The 17,190-nt window shown below is 42.0% G+C and overlaps 1 protein-coding gene across 1 annotated transcript; it reads right to left on the bottom strand.

Moving 5' to 3' along the window:
• Nucleotides 1-7,394: 7,394 nt before the first annotated feature.
• LOC307186810 (large ribosomal subunit protein eL30-like) lies at nt 7,395-7,762 on the bottom strand (the record flags this gene model as incomplete). Its single annotated transcript, XM_079922360.1, has 1 exon — nt 7,395-7,762. The coding sequence occupies exon 1, from the start codon at nt 7,737-7,739 to the stop codon at nt 7,395-7,397; it is 345 nt and encodes a 114-aa protein (XP_079778486.1). The 5' UTR covers nt 7,740-7,762.
• Between the last annotated feature and the right edge of the window lie 9,428 nt (nt 7,763-17,190).

Below are 17,190 nucleotides of genomic sequence, written 5' to 3'. Positions count from 1 at the left end.
ACTGGCTATTCTAGTTAGCATAAAATTCAAGTTAACTCATGCATAAGCCAGAAGGACTTCCCTTTACCTCAACATGTGAAAATTTCTTTTATCATCTCTGAGTTCTTCTACAGGAACTAAGGTCCCCACCCAGGTGGAGGATGGTAACTTCAGGCTGAAAACAAGCATGTGGACTTCAGACTGGGTGGAACCAGACAGCTGATGATTGAGATTCCAGGAACACCACCCAGTTACCTCCCCACCAAACCATCAGAGGGAGGTCACACACCCTGCAGCTCTCTCCCCAACCCAATTTTGCCTATAAAAACTCTTCCCCAAAAACCATCAGGGAATTTGGGTCTTTTGAGCGTGAGCCGTCCATTCTCCTTTCTTGGCCCTGCAATAAACCTTTCTCCATTCCAAACTCCAACATTTCAGTTTGTTTGGCCTCACTGTGCATCTGGCACACGAACTTCAGTTGGACAACAGCCACTCTCCCCAAATCTCCAAGTGAATTGAAACCCAGAAGCTCTTCAAACCCCGTCCTTTTGGATTTTTATGTAGGCTTAAAAACATAGACATGACTGATTAAGTCGTTGGTCATTGGTGATTGGACTCAATCTCCAGTCCCTCTCCTCTCCCTGGACTGAAAGTTCCAACCCTCTAATCACGGTTGGTTTCTCTGGCAACCAGCCCCCAACCTTAGGTGCTTCCCAAAAGTCACCTCATTAACATAACAAAAGAACCCTTTTCACTCTCAGCACTGCGGAAATTTCAAGGGTTTTAGGAGCTCAGTGCCAGAAATGGGGATGAAGACCAAACATATATTCTTATTATAAATCACAACATCACAGATAGCATCAAAGCAGCCATTAGGAGAAAAACCAAACTTTTGTTGGACTTCCTTACACTTATCTTTTGGTTTGGTACTGTTTTTGCCTTGATTTCCATATGGGAGTTGGGCACTATTTCCTTTTCTATTAATTGAGACTTGCAGCCTCTAAAACACAGAGCCCTAGGCAAAGAGTAAGATGGTAACAATTTGTTGGGGAGGTGCACATCAGGTCAGTGAAGGTGAGAACAAACTAAGATAAAATGCTATGCAATACCTTGGGTTCTCACCCCTTACCCCACCCTGTGCCACTGCTTTTCAAGTTAAGATGCAAATCAAAGGAAAATTTCAATAAGCCATATACATAGAAAAGCACGAAACTATGCATCTTCACTACCTAGAGCCAGTATCCTCTTTTTCTCCACCCTGAATTCCCCTTGGGGTGCACTGTGGGGGTCAGGTGTGGGGAAAGACAGCTGCAGTGTTTGATGGCTTCAGAGCCAAAACATCCTTTCTTCACTGAAATGGCAGGTGACATTCTTTGTCCACACCCATACCCCACAAATCTATTGTCACCAGTCCTGCCTCTCCCACATTTCAAAGCTCACTGTCCAGTTGGCATCTTCCTTGTTCCCCCACCAGAATCACTGGAATGCCCCCTAAAGACTCTGTCCCCTTCCCCCTTCTTCCTCCCACCTCAAACTATCTTTTGAAAAAACAGCTCCAATTGCATCAGTCCTCTGATGAAGTGCCTTTAGTGACTCCCTGATGTCTAGAGCAGTGCTTCTCAAACCTGATCTTGTGTCAGATCACCTGGAGGGCTCAGTAAAACACAGATTGCTAAGACCCACCCCCAGAGTTTCTGACCCAGTAGATGTGAGGTTGTGCCCCCAAATCTTCATTCCTAACAAGGTCCCAGATGATGCTGATACTGCTGGTCTGGGAACCACATTTTGAGGACACTGACCTAGAAAATAAAGTTCAAACTCCACAGCATGGCCGTCAAGTATTTTTCATTCTACTTTGCTTACCTCATGTCCCTTCCTCCCCGCCAAGCCACTAATGGTTCACTCACACCAGGCTACCAACTCTTCCAAACCACAGTCTATACTTTTATTCTTCTGGCCTTTGCTCTGCGCACAAGGGTGTGCTCTCATTCTCTCTTGCTCTCTCTCCCTCTCATGGCCTAGCACCTCATTCTCCTCTTACAAATCTCCTCTTCATCTCTCAAGTTCTTACTCAAATGCCACTAGTATAGAAACTTTCTTTCTAATTTGTCTCCAAATTATGAACCACCTTTTCTCTGGTTTCCTAATATATTACACATATCTCTATTAATGCAGATGTGATATCAAAATCCACTTACCCATTTTGAGTATACCATCTACATCCCGCCAGGACCTTTCAAGATACAGCAAGTAAATGTGTATTCTTTCTTTTTGCTTTTCTCTCCCCTTACTAATACACTTACCCCAGAGAGAAGGGATCCGTGTCTAAATCATCTTTATAATCTTAACACGATGCCAGGGCCTTCACTACATGTTGGCTGAATAACATTAAATAATGTCAGGCCGGAGGGACACCTGATTCTATCCCTGTCTTAGGGGGCATGTAAAGGATCCAGTGTATTTTTCTGAGGATGAGTGTGTAGGGAAAGTGGGGTGGGGTAGAAATGGGTTGCCCAGCAGAAATGGGAACTAATATTGATTTTTTAAAATAAAATATGCGAGGCACTCTACAGACATTATCTCATTTAAACCTCATGACAACATCATGAAGTAGTTACAGCTCTGCCCATTGTACAGATGCAGTTGACTGAGTCTACACAACTAATGAATTATAGAGTCCAGGATTTTGACCCCAGAATTTGTCTAACAGCAACATCTGTCCCAAAAAGGTGACATAATCGTAAAACAGCTATAAGCGATTTTCATAGAAAAGAAAGCGAGGGCTTCCCTGGTGGCGCAGTGGTTGAGAGTCCGCCTGCCGATGCAGGGGACACGGGTTTGTGCCCTGGTCTGGGAAGATCCCACATGCCGCGGAGCGGCTGGGCCCGTGAGCCATGTCCGTTGCGCCTGCGCGTCCGGAGCCTGTGCTCCGCAACGGGGGAGGCCACAGCAGTGAGAGGCCTGCGTACCGGGGGGGAGGGGGGGGGGGGGGGAAGAAAAGAAAGCGGGGGGGGGGGGGGGGGAAGAAAAGAAAGCAAAAGAAGATCAAGGCACAGCCTGCTGGGTGGGGCAGGGCCCGACAGTGCGGGCAGATGAGCAGAGCTGAGGAGGGCTGAGCCTGCGCCCCCGCCGCTGCTGGTCTAAGCGTCCTGGGGTGCTGGGGCCCCCGACCCTTTGAAGAACTGACCTCCAAGTTGTACCTCCTCAGCCCAAAAAGACTGAAGGCCATGAGCTAGAGTTCCGCCAGGAGCCGGGGATCCCGTCCTCTTCCTGGCGCTTTTCCTCAGGTTGGATAGTGAGGGGCTCCAGGGGGGCGGGGAGGAAGGGGAGATCCTGCTGTCCCACCAGGCGTCCTGCGCACGCGCGACGCTCTGCCTCGCAGTGGGCAAAGCGGTGCAGAGGCCTCGGTCCTTCTACACCTGTCTTGGGGTAGGTGCTCACCACCCTGGCTTGTCCTGGGAGAGGAGAGTTGTGCGTAGTCTCTTCCATAGCATTTTTGGTCTCTTTCCCCCAAGATTTTAAACTTTCCTTATAAGTTAGGGATATTAGTCATTTTTTGTGATGTATCCTATGAATATTTCCTCTCATTTTGTCATTTGTCTTTTGAGTTTGCTTATTGTGGCTTTTTTTTTGCCAGGCAAACGTTTTTTATTTTTATATAGTAAAATTTACCAATCTTTCATTTTATTGCATCTGGACTTTTAGTCACATTTTAAAAGCTTTCCCCTACATCACATGTAGGTTATAGTCTCCCCATGCTTTTTTTTTCTATTCGTAATGCTTTATTTCTTACATTTAGATCTCTGATCCATTTGAAGTTTATTCCTTAATAAACTTCCTGTGTATGTTTCCTGTATATTCCTGTGTATGTTTTGAGAAATGGATCTAATTTTATCTTTTTTTCTGAATGGGTATCCATATTTTTATCTCTGGTAATACTTAAATCCAAACAGCATTTATTAAAAAGATTATCACTGCCTCGGTAACTTGAGATACCACCTTTATATATCATATACTAGAGTTTTAGGTGTAGTTTGGCTGTTCTGGAACTTCTGTTCCACTGACTGCTCCATTGACCTGTTTATTCATCCGTTTTAGAGATGCTTTGTATATACATTAAAGTCAGGACTAGTCCCCCTACAGAGCTCTTCCATCTCAATGTTCTCCTCCATATTCTTGTGTACTTTTCTTTCCTTATGAAAGAAAAGTACACAAGAATATGAACTTTAGGATAGGCTTCTGATTTATGACCAATGTCAAAAAAAAAAGCTCGCTGGGATTTTTATTTGAATTGCATTAAACTTGTAAATTAAATTGCAGAGAGCTGACATCTTGAGATGGTGTTGAGGTGTTCTCACCATTTCGTTTGTTCAGATCTACTTTTGTGTCTTTAAAGAGTGTTCATGCTTTTTTACATAGAAATTTCTTAAGTTTGTTTCTGTATATTTTATCTTTTTTCTTGCTGTTGTAAATGAACTTTTCTCATTCACTATATCTTTTAACTAATTATTTAACTAATTGACTTTTCCTGTATTTCTAAAAATTAAGGTATAATTTACATACAGCAGATTCATACTGTTTAGTATATAGTTCTGTGGCTTTTGAGAAGTGTATACAATTGTGTAACAACCACAAGATACAAAGATATAAAAGAACTTCAACACTCCCCCAGATTCCCACCAGTCCCTTTGTAATCAACCTCTTCACTCCAGGTGAGCCCCTGGCAAACACTGGTCAGATTTTGGTCCCTGTAGTTTCAGAGTGTCATATAAGTAGAACCACAGTGATCAAATAAGGTTCATTCATGTTGTAGAATGTATCAGAACTTTGTTACTTTTTATTGCCAAATAATACTCTATTGTATGGATATACCACATTTTATTTATCCATTCATTTATGATGGACATTTGGATTAATTTTTTTAATTGTTGGGGTATAGTTTTTTTACAATATCGTGTTAGTTTCTACTGTACAGTGGAGTTCCCTGTGCTATACGGCAGGTTCTCATTAGTTATCTATTTTATACATATATGTATCTATTTTATACATAGATACATATATATGTCAATCCCAATCTCCCAGTTCATCCCACCTCCCCTTTCCCCCCTTGGTGTCCATACGTTTGTTCGCTATGTCTATGTCTCTATTTCTGCCTTGTAAACTGGTTCATCTGTACCATTTTTCTAGATTCCACATATATGAGTTAATATACAATATTTGTTTTTCTCTTTCTGACTTTCTTCACTCTGTATGACACTCTCTAGGCCCATCCATGTCTCTACAAATGACCCAGTTTCGTTCCTTTTTATGTGGAGTAATATTCCATTGTATACATGTACCACATCTTTACCCATTCGTCTGTCGATGGGCATTTAGGTTGCTTCTATGACCTGGCTATTGTAAATAGTGCTGCAGTGAACACTGGGGTACATGTGTCTTTTTGAATTATGGTTTTCTCTGGGTATATGCCCAGTAGTGGGATTGCTGGGTCATATGGTAATTCTATTTTTAGTTTTTTAAGGAACCTCCATACTGTTCTCCATAGTGGCTGTATCAATTTACATTCCCACCAACAGTGCAAGAGGGTTCCCTTTTCTCCACACCCTCTCCAGCATTTATTGTTTGTAGATTTTTTTTGATGATGGCCATTCTCACCGGTGTGAGGTGATACCTCATTGTAGTTTTGATTTGCATTTCTCTAATAATTAGTGATGTTGAGCATCTTTTCATGTGCCTCTTGGCCATCTATCTTCTTTGGAGAAATATCTATTTAGGTCTTCCACCCATTTTTTGATTGGGTTGTTTGTTTTTTTGATATTAAGCTGCATGAGCTATTTGTATATTTTGGAGATGATGGATTGTTTAATTTTTGACTGTTGTGAATAAAGCTTCTATGAATATTTGTTGTCTCAGTCAGCTTGGGCTGCTATGACAAATACCATGGACTGAGTGGTTGAAAAAACAAACATTAATTTCTTACAGTTCTGGAGGCTGGAAATCTGAGGTCAGGATGCCAGCATGATTGGGTTCTTCATGAGAGCCCTTTCCCTGATTTGTAGATGACCCCTTCTTGCTATTTCCTCACATAGTGGAGAGAGAGAAAGAGAGAGACAGAGAGATCTGTTCTCTTCATCTTCACATAAGGGCACTAATCCCATCGGGGGCTCTATCCTCATTATGTCATCTAAACCTAATTACCTCCCATCTGACCCCAACTTCAAATACCATCACATTGAAGATTAGGGCTTTATGAATTTTGGAGGGACACAAAGATTTTGTCTATAGCATATGTGTACAAGCTTTTGTGTGGACATATGTTTCACTCTTGAATATGTACCTACTTGGGAGTGAAATTTGTGGATCATGTAGTAAACTCTAACTTTCTGAGGGACTGCAAAACTGTTTTACTAAGTGGTTGTATCATTTAATATCTCATCAGCAACGTATGAGTGTTGCACTTTCTCCACATCCTAGATAACACTTATTATTGTCTGCCTTTTTTGATTTAGTTATCCTGGTAGGTGTGAAGTGGCATGGTGGGTTTTTTTTTAATATATATCTCAATTAGAAACTTTTTTGGTTTTAAAATATAAGAAGATACAATGAAAATGTTTAAGATGAAATGAACTTATTTCTAACTGAGTTGGATTAGACTGTGACAGACCAGCCCTCATACCTAAAACAGCCAGAAAATTGAAACAAAATAGAGAAATCATCTATTTTCAGACAGAGGAGAGCTGCTGAGTCAACGAGAGAGAACCGGAGGGGCTGAGACTCCAGAAAGGGAGAATCTTGGAGAGGGAGGGCTGACTTCTGCAGCCACTTCACCCAGGTGTTAGTTGCTGATTCTGGGCGTGGGCCCGAGGCTGATGATCTCAGGGCTCGCACCCAGGGAAGACCAGATCAGCAGAGCTGGGAGACAGATCAGCAGAGCTATGGCAGGAGATTTGGGAGGTCCCTTCAGATCATCTGTTAAATTCTGGGGATGCATGAGTCTAGAGTTCTAAAAACAGAAGCAGAAAACTTCTGCAAGCAGAACAGAGCCTTCCAAAATCTTGTACAAGGATTAGAATTCTGGACTCATCAGGGGGATTTCTGCCAAAAATCCTGAAGAGACAGGAGTAAAACTGAGGTAGACTGAGCCTTACCAGGGCTGCAACTCAGCCTCAACTCAGAACAGGACATGACATTATTGGATTCAGGTGACCAGCCACTGATTAGAAATAAAATGCTTCATAGAATTCACGTAATTTTTATTTTATGTGGAAAAATAAATGGGCAACAACATCAGAGTATTCTAGGTTCAAAAGGAGTCATGAGAAGAATTTTTCCTAGCAGACATTAAAATCTTTTGTTTGTTTGTTTGTTTAAAAACAAGCTCTGGCCATTTTTATTAAAGAAAAATTGTGCATGATTTACCTTTCACGAGTCTGTGCGGGCATGCTTTTAATAATATCAGAATCACCTGGATCAATGATAGCCATTGTGTATCCTCTGTAGTATTTTCCACACACTCTGCCCAATTCAATATTATTGCCACTGTAGTGATGAACCCCAGTTTTGGCCAACATGGCATAATACTCTATTTCAGATTTCTTCAAGGCTGGGCAGTTGGCGAGGATGACCAGTTTCGCTTTGCCTTGTCTGATCATTTTCAAAGTCAGCTTGTACCCCAGCACATACTTTCCACTTTTCATAACGAGTTGGAGCCCAGAGTTGATTGACTCCAGTGACTTTTTCTTCTTCTTTGCAGCCACCATCTCCCTGCCTCGGGTGCGGGACACCCCCAACCAAGAGCAGCCGCCAAGATGGCCAGGGGTCGAGAAAGGAGACGTTGAAATCTGTTGGTAACCAATTTGAGACCCTTGGTATATAAGAATATCAATAAGGAGAATATTAAAAAGACCCACACCCTCCACCATACTCTCCAAAAAATTCCAGATGGATTGAAAGTTAAATGCTTAAAAATCAAAACAAATACACTCTCATGTATGTGAACAGACTAGCACTAGAGGAAATCACTTTTTGACTTTTGATGGAATAGAAATGAAAAAAGTTGGACAGGTTCATTACTTAGATAGTTTTAGCTTTGATGGAAAGTACATCAGTAAAGCGAAGATTTTAAAAATTCAGAAGAATGGAGAAATTGCACGTAAACACAAAAGTTCAATAACTGAAAAGTAGAAAGAGCTCATATAAATGGGCAAAAATACCAACTGTCCCTTAAACAAATGATTAAAAGATAGTCCCACAAGAGAAACATGATCTTAAATCATGATTTTTAAAATATTCAGTCAACCTTGTTGGTAATACTTCACCTACTGGGAAGTTTCATTTTGTACCTAAAAATACAATTAGAAAAACTTTTGAAAAGTGATAAAACCCAAAGCCTGCAAATCTTGAGGAAAGTAGATATCATCCATTAATGATAGCAATGCAAATGGAGCCAGTCTTTCTGAAGGGCAAAATGGTACTTTATTGAAGGAATCATAAATATGCCTAAATCATAAATATGCTTAAATCATAAATATGCCATAAATATGTGTTGAAAAGGGAAGAAATCTCCCCTCCACTTTCCATTTCAGCTTTAGAAAACTTGCAATTGTTAATGCTTTCTCTGTCCCTTTGAGATGTACATAAAACTTTTGAAAGCTAAAAAAGCCTCTGGTCAGTTTTACAACCTAAGAGTGTTTTCTCAAAGATATGGGAACCATCTCTTTGAAATGCAGTCATCAAGGAATGTGGAACTCCATCTCCCAATTTCCCTGGGAGGGTAGGAGCCTAACTTCACCAGCAACTGGCTCCAAGTTGTAACTACCTACCGGTCATAGAGATGTGAGAAGTTGTATTATTCTTTTGGATAAAGGCAATTAGCTAACACAGATGGACACCCCAATTACCAGGTGAATTTAGGATGAATTGTGTGTAACAAATGGTGTTGTCAGGGCCTCTCACTTGAGGACTAGTTATTTTTCTTGAGGCCATGCGTGTTAACGGGCTGTATCTGCCTGGCTATATATAAAGGTGAGATTTCTGTCTGTCTTCTAAATTCCTTTAGTGGATTGCCTGTGATGAGTACCACACTCTGGTTTAATACTTAATCAATAATAAAACTATTTTCTTTCTCTTCTACTTTGCGGAGAGGTCTTCTGGGTTGGCAGAAAATACGTTTTTTAATATTTCCCCAACAGTTGCTTTTGGTCCATGACAGAAGAACTGTATGGTTGTAGCAGAGACCATATGGCCTGCAAAGCCTGAAATATTTACTATCTGGCTCTTAATAGAAAAAGCTTGTTGACCCCTGGTCTAATTGACCAGGTGTATGAGCAAGATAATGAAAAAGCTGAGTTATTTAGTATCATAAAGTGAGTGGAATTTTGGGTTTGTGTGGGTTCTAAAGAGGAGCGATAGGGGCCTGGGAACATGGGGAAGGGGTGGAGGAGGAAGTGGATCTTAGGGCAAGGGGTTGCAAACCCAGATGTCTAGAGGAGCTGGAGGTTACTGTAATGAATGAAGTGGGCCAAAGGAACTTTCAATGACCAGAAGCCAGGGATCGGATGATACTGGCTACACTTACTTGATTGCTGACATGCGAGGAGGTAAACCGAACGTTGGTAACCTGTCCTGCCTTTTCCCGAGAGAAGCTGGAAATCTGAGGTTTAATGGAAACTCACACTGTTACAATGTTATCATCTAATGCAAATTTCGAAAGCAGGTCTTGGGGCAGGCTTCAGTTGCGTGGCTACCAACATTTAACTGCTGATCTAGAGAGTGGGAGAGGACCTCTCCATGTTAACACGGAGCGAGGAGATGGTTAGGTAGGAAATGGCTGATGAATTCCTGGAAATATTTATGAGTGACGTTGACCTGGAAGTTGATTCCTGCACTAAGATGTAATTAGTCCAAACCTTCAGTGAACGTGCTAGTGATGATTTGGGGGAAAAAGAGGGGATGGTGTCTCTAGCACAGGAGCAGTGTGGAAACAGGAGCCAAGAAGTAGATTTCAATGTGGACCTTCTCTGGAAAATGTAGTCCACTGAAAAGAGCTATACTGGGGAGGGACTGTCCCGCAGTGCAGTGGATGGGGACTTGAGATATTTTATTTGGATACTAAGTGAAGGATAATTCAAAACAGGATCGAGAACTTGGGAACTTAGATTACCAGCACAAAATAAGCTCTAAATAAATGTTGGCTCTTGTCATTTTTCTTGTAAGTTTTCTGGAATGTACACAGAAACAGGATCACGTGGTCAGAATGCAACACCAGCTAAGAAAGAAACAAAGGAGGCTCAACTGCTTTTCTGCTCAAAAGGAGAAGGTTTGGCATATGCAGTAGCTTTAAAACATGTCAGCAGGGCTTCCCTGGTGGCGCAGTGGTTGAGAGTCCGCCTGCTGATGCAGGGGACACGGGTTCGTGCCCCGGTCCGGGAGGATCCCACATGCCATGGAGCGGCTGGGCCTGTGGGCCATGGCCGCTGAGCCTGCGCGTCCGGAGCCTGTGCTCCACAACGGGAGAGGCCACAACAGTGAGAGGCCCGCGTACAGCAAAAAAAAAAAAAAAAAAAGTCATCAAGTTCTTATAAATACTCCTCCTGTGAGGAAGTGGAGTCTATTTCTCTCTCCTTGAATTTGAGCTGGCCTTAGTGACTCACTTCTAATGAACAGAATGCTGAGAAGTGACACTGCGTAACTTTTGAGGGCTAAGTCATAAAAAGTGATACAGCATTGGTCTCTCTCTTCTCTCTTTCTCTTTCCCTCCCTGTCCCTCTCAACACGCCTTAGGAGCTGAGCTGCCGTGTTAGAAGTCCAGCTACCCTGAAGCTGCCATGCTGGAGAGGCCACGTGATGAGCCCACATATTGATGGTGGTGCCAGAGGAGCCCCAGCTGCTCCAGCCCCCAGCTGTCTGAGTTGTCCCAGTCTTGGCACCAGACACGTGTCAGGCTAAAACAGCCTTTGAGACGACTCAAGCCTCACGCACAGATTGACCACAGGCACACGAGAGAACTTGAGGGAGATTGCCTATGTGAGCCCAGAATCTGGAGAGATAATAGTAACAAGTGATTGTCATTGTTTTATATCACTATATTTGGGGGAGGGTTGTTAAACAGCAAAAGATAACTGGAATAATGTACTCAGCTCCTGCTGTGTGCCAAGAATTTTTAAAAGTTAGGTTCACTGCTGGATATAGAAAGAGAGTAATTTATACTGAAATTTCTTTACGTTCATGTCTTGATTTCACTGACAGATTACGGCAATTAGGGAAGAAGTTGATATGTAGGATAGATATGTTATTTCTTTTAATTCAGGCATAAGACTGGCCTATGGAAACAGAAAAAATTACCAAACCTCTTCCATAGAACAAAGACCTCTAGAATGTAAGGGTTGTAAGATATGCACCTTCTTGTATGTAGACTAACTCACAAGATTGTACTTTCAGACCGAAGATAATATAACATCCAAATACCTTGAATTTGAGACTGCGAGGAGGAAGGACACTGCTGATTTCTTTAGAAGGTGCTCTGGTTGGGCTGGGAAAGACACATGGATTGAGCGGATGGCCCTTGGTCCCAGTTGCTGATCTGCCTTCATTCAATGGAATGAAAAGATGCTTCAAAATGTCCTACCCAATTACGTTATGGGCTGGCTTCTCCAGGGGTCAGCTGCTGACATAAAATGTAACATACAGGATGTTTACTAAGGAATGCCCTCGGGGTCAGCGCCTGTAGAAGAGAGACAGAGAAAGCTGGATTGGGCAAAGAGGTCAAGCTGCAATGCGGGCCTGAAGACAGGCTCAGTTGACCCCAAGGGGTGCTTGAACATTAAAATGGCCCATCAAGGCTTCCCTGGTGGCGCAGTGGTTGAGGGTCCTCCTGCCAATGCAGGGGACATGGGTTCATGCCCCGGTCCGGGAAGATCCCACATGCCGCGGAGCGGCTGGGCCCGTGAGCCATGGCCGCTGAGGCTGCGCGTCCGGAGCCTGTGCTCCGCAGCGGGAAAGGCCACAGCAGTGAGAGGCCCGCGTACCGCAAAAAAAAAAAAAAAAAAAAAAGGTCCATCAGAGTTGTCCCACGTTTGGCTGGGAAGGCTGGGTCTTTATATTCCCACTTGAATCAGTCATTGGATGGGGGCTGCCCCAGGAAGGGCGTGACCCTGGGCAAGGTAGCTCTGCGGCTGCTGTAATCCCTAGTGGGCTGAAAGCTGAAGGCTGTTGGCTGATAGCACTTCCTGCAGCTGAGTCAACAAGTCCCTCCTTAAAGTGGACCCTGGGTGGTGCATCACTGTGAGCACCTCAAAAGAGATTAAAACTGGGCTTCCCTGGTGGCGCAGTGGTTGAGAGTCCGCCTGCCGATGCAGGGGACACGGGTTCGTGCCCCGGTCCGGGAAGATCCCACATGCCGTGATGCGGCTGGGCCCGTGGGCCATGGCCGCTGAGCTTGCGCGTCTGGAGCCTGTGCTCCGCAACGGGAGAGGCCACAGCAGTGAGAGGCCCGCGTACAGCCAAAAAAAAAAAAAAAAGATTAGAACTGTGGCTGAGTATGGATCATCCATTCTGTTTCTGAGTGACTTTGGACTTCAAACCTCAGGGTTCCCACCAGAGCAATGAGTTTCAAGTGGAACTGACTGAGCTATAAGAGAGGAGACTCAAGAACATGACATAGTCTCCCTGGAGTTTGGGGAATGATTTTTATGAACCTCTGAATTATTCTGAAATTTCTGGCTATGTGGCCAAATTGTGGGCAAAGTTGTGTCAACTCAAGTCTGTGAATTGAATATTTTAGTTTCTGGCTGTGAACTGCATTTTTATGACTCTCTTTTTGGCTGAGTTTGGATTTGACCACTGCTCACTGGACTTGAGGAAAATTTTTAAAGTAAAATTAGTAAAGGCACAGGATTTAATAAAAACAGATTTGGATAGTGCATTGTTAAAAGTCACTTTTCCTGTACCCTATGGCTTATTTAGTTATAAAAAGCTTGTAATTCCAGGTGACCACATTATATTTCAAGTTACTGCTTTGAAGAATGTGGTTTAATCCAATTGATTTGACAGGAACATGCTTATGCAGAAAGAGTTAATTAACACAGTTATCCTTAGAAAGGCCTGCTTGTAAGGTTGATCCTGGTTGGCGTCTGATCTTTGATTTGGGGAGGGGTCTCCCAATTCCTTAACTGATAAAAAGAGTGGCTCACAGAGTGCCTGTCTGTACAGACAGCGGGATTTGTGCTGAATACCTGCTTTCCTTTAAGGAGTCGGGAATTTTGGTATGTGGTAGGTAGAGGCTGCCTGCATGATCAGCCCCAAATAAAAACCTTGGGCACTGAGTCTGTAATAGGCCCCCTAGTAGACATTTCACATGCATGGTCACAGTTCAGTGCTTGAGGAATTCAGTGCGTCTTATGTGACCCCACTGGGAGAAGACCATCTCTCCTCCAGAGTCTCCTCGTGCTCTGTTCCCCACTGATAACTTTGCTTTGTATCGTTTCACTATAATGAATCGCAACTGTTGAGTGTTTCTGTACTCTGAATCTTTTGAGTCCTCCTAGAGAATTACTGAAGCCAAGGGGTGGTATAGGGACCCCCAACACAATGTCATTGTCGTACATGTACTTAAATCATATTTTTCTCTCTGATGGTCTACACCTGTAAATTGTAGTTCTCAATTACAATTTTTCCTTAATTAAAGCCAGAAGTAGTCATATTTACTCATAAAGTTAAGTGAATGAAAACTTTGTGGTTTATATAGAAGACAAAGGATAGATTTTAAGGGCTAAAATCCACTATTAGCCATTTCCACAGAACTGATATGATCTGGGAGCAAGAGCTGGTAACCAAGATTTCCAGTGCAGCATCTTCTTCTTCTTCTTTTCTTTCTTTCTTTTGGCCATGTCTTACAGCTTGCGGGATCTTAATTCCCTGACCAGGGATCGAACATGGGCCCCTGCGGCGAAAGCGCTGACTCCCAACCACTGGACCACCGGGGGATTCCCTCCTCTGCATTTTCTAAGGAGCCCCAGAAGGAAGCCTTCACCTCATCACTCCTCATCACCCTCTCCCTACCTTCCCCCTCAAACAAAGGATGGGATGCCGCTTAAGCAGTACTTAGTGGAAAAATTATAACATTAATGCTTACAAAAAAGAGAGAAAGGTCCCAAGTCAATGGTACAAATTTCTATCTTAAGAAACTAGAAAAAGAAGAGCAAGTTAAACCCAAAACAAACCAAAGAAAGACAACCGTAGAGATAAAAGCAGAAAACAATGCAATCAAAAATAGAGAAAGAGTAGAGGAAAAAAACAGCATAATTGAAACACGTGAAGTCAGACAGTATATGATACTCTTTATATACTTATCTTTTTGTCTTATATAATCCTGAAAAAAACTTTTCCTGGCGAGTACTATTAAACTTATTTTTTAAAGTTGAGAAAACCAAGATTTATAGATTTTGATTAATTTGCCCAAGGTCACATAGCTGGTAAAATCCAGAATAACTCTTGAACCCAAGTCTGTCTGACCCAGACCTTAACCATCATATTACCCTAACTCTTAATACCTTGAAGAGGATACAAGGGTGTCTCCTCTTGTATCCTCATTTCAGGAATGACTAGCGTTTCTCTCAGTTGCTCGAAACATCTGCTGCTGACAGGTCACAGCTTCATCCCTCCCTGGAAGTTCATCTGAGGCTGCAGAGAACTGCCTCCCCCAAGACTGGCTGATGTTTTCAGCTGTAGGCAACTGAATATAAAATTAAAGGGGGCTTCAACAACAAGGACGTTTACTGACTCAATAAGAAATCTGGAGGTAGGTGGTTTTAGAGCTGATTCTGTACCTCGATTATGCCCTCAAGGACCTGGGCTCTTTCTCTCTCTTCAATTTGCCATTCTCAGTGTTTCTGGCTGCAGTATCTCTCATCAGCATATCCCACTGGATAACATCCCCAAAAAAGGAGGGAACAGAGATTTCTTGTTAAGTGTCTCTACATCAGGAATGGATGGCAGACTCCCTTTGTATCTCTTTGCCTAGAACTGGATCACAGGTCGTACCTAAACCAATTCCATGAGAAGGGAACCGAGAGTCAAGTGTGTGTCTGAAGGGGCACTTCCTTTACCTCAGCACTTTGCTCCTAACAAGGAAGGAGGGACTGTCTTTGAGTAAGCGGCCAACCTACTCAAGATATCTGTAACACTTAGCAAGGACTAACCAAATTAAAGTGGTTTTAATATAAGACAAAATGGACTTTAAGACAATGAGAATCAATAAAGGAGAAAGAACAGCACTCACTAATGACAAAGAGAAACAATTCACTTGGATGATATAAAACTCTTGAACGAATATAGCCTTAAATTAAGCAAAAGCAGATAAGAAAAAAGTGGCAAAATTACAAGGGGAAATTAACAAATCACCCACCACATGAGAGACCCCATTTCCCTACACCCTCACTACCACAGCTTTGCTGTTTGGGCCACATAAGTATGATATGGTTAACCTAGCCTGTGGGTAGAACTGGACTCAAATGTAGGAGATATAAATATTCTCTGCCATGAGGAAACTGTTGATGGGAAAGATGAAGCAAAGGTAAGGCGAGTGAGAGATCCTGCTGTGAACTGTCAACAGCTGATATGACCAGCAGCTGGGGAGTGGGTTTATTACCCTGTAGAAGGGATCTGAGCAGAACGTCACTGTGCAAGGGTATCGTAATGTTGAGCTCTAGGGTAAGGTTGCCTGGGTTTGTATCCCAGCTTATAACTAGTTGTGTGACATTGGGGCAAGATATTTAACCTTTTTTGTGCCCCAGTTTCCTCTTAGTAAAATGGAGGTAATATTAATTTTCTCATAAGTTTGTTGTATTAATTATTACACTTTAACATTTTAAACTACATTTGTCCTTGTTTCATGATTTTCATTACCCTTTTATTTCTTCCAGGGTAGAATTCTCAAAAGTAATGAACAGATTAATGAATGTCTTGGTGACTAATTGTCCATAGGAATGAAAGGAAGCAATCAGCTTTAAAGCCTATTTGACTAGGAGAATATTAGTATAACAGTTGTACTAAGGTGTGTGTGGGAGGAGTTGGGAGGGGCGAGAGCATACCAGCTGCTCTATCTGATAATACTACCTCTGATGTGAAAAGAGTAGTACGGTTTTGTGCTGGAGGTACAAGTCATACTGGCTCACCAGAACTGATTCTTCAATTTTCAAAAATTTTGTGAGCCAGTTATTAAAAACCATTATTTAGAATTACATTGTATAAACTTATAATAAAATGGATTATATTTTTAAAAGATTCATCACTTTCTAATTATTTCACTACACTTTACTATTATCTGTACTCTTGAGTTATTTGTGTCTACTGTATGGGAGAAGTATTATACAATGGTATGCTACTGTTCATCTCTTCCCAACTCTGCATTCAGTGCTATCACACTGGGAGCTTAAAATCAGCCATGGTGAGAATATTTACACCATGGAATTGAAAAGCGCTACAAATCAGGGCTTAATTTATTGTTTTGTTGATGAAGACTTAAGAAAGTAATGGAGAATATGTTAATAAGGCAGACTAAATTTAAAAGTATGTCATGTCTGTAGCCATAACCTTGTAAAGGAATTATTCTTCTGGTAGTTGAAAACTATTATCCCATTCAGCAAAGAAGGAGCCCATGGCGTTGACAAATAACAAATTCTGACACATGTCTTCATTGTTTCATCTTCATCTCCCTTTTTAGTGTAGACAAAAGTATCGACCAACGACCAACGTTTATATCAGAACTACCCTCATTCATCAATTGCAACCATAGATTGGGTACAAATATGAGAGTTGGGCAAACATCTTTGAAACATTCAGTGAGAATCAACTATCTGAAATTTACAATAAAGAATATTATACATTTTATTATTATTTGTAAACTATGTGCTATACAACCTTTATGTCAGTAAAATTTATAATAACATACACATAAATGTAAACTTTTTTTTTTTTCCCAGAGAGCAAGTTGTTCAATATTTAACAGCACATCACTGGGGATCATGCATGATATGGTGTAGGAATAAAATATTGTATGCTTTTCTTTTTTAGTATGATCTAGGTTGTACTCTCTCTGATAGTTAATGCCTGTCTTGAGACACGTGCATGTCTGTCTGATTCAGTACCTACTGAATGGCCAAGAAGGATCTTTACTCTGCTTTATTCTTCCCATCACATGAACTTGGAAAGATC

The sequence above is a fragment of the Stenella coeruleoalba genome (genome assembly GCF_951394435.1).
Source record: "Stenella coeruleoalba genome assembly, chromosome: 5".
Taxonomy (NCBI): Eukaryota; Metazoa; Chordata; class Mammalia; order Artiodactyla; family Delphinidae; genus Stenella; species Stenella coeruleoalba.
Note: the sequence above shows the minus strand (reverse complement) of the source record. Positions and strands in the feature narration are given on the sequence as shown.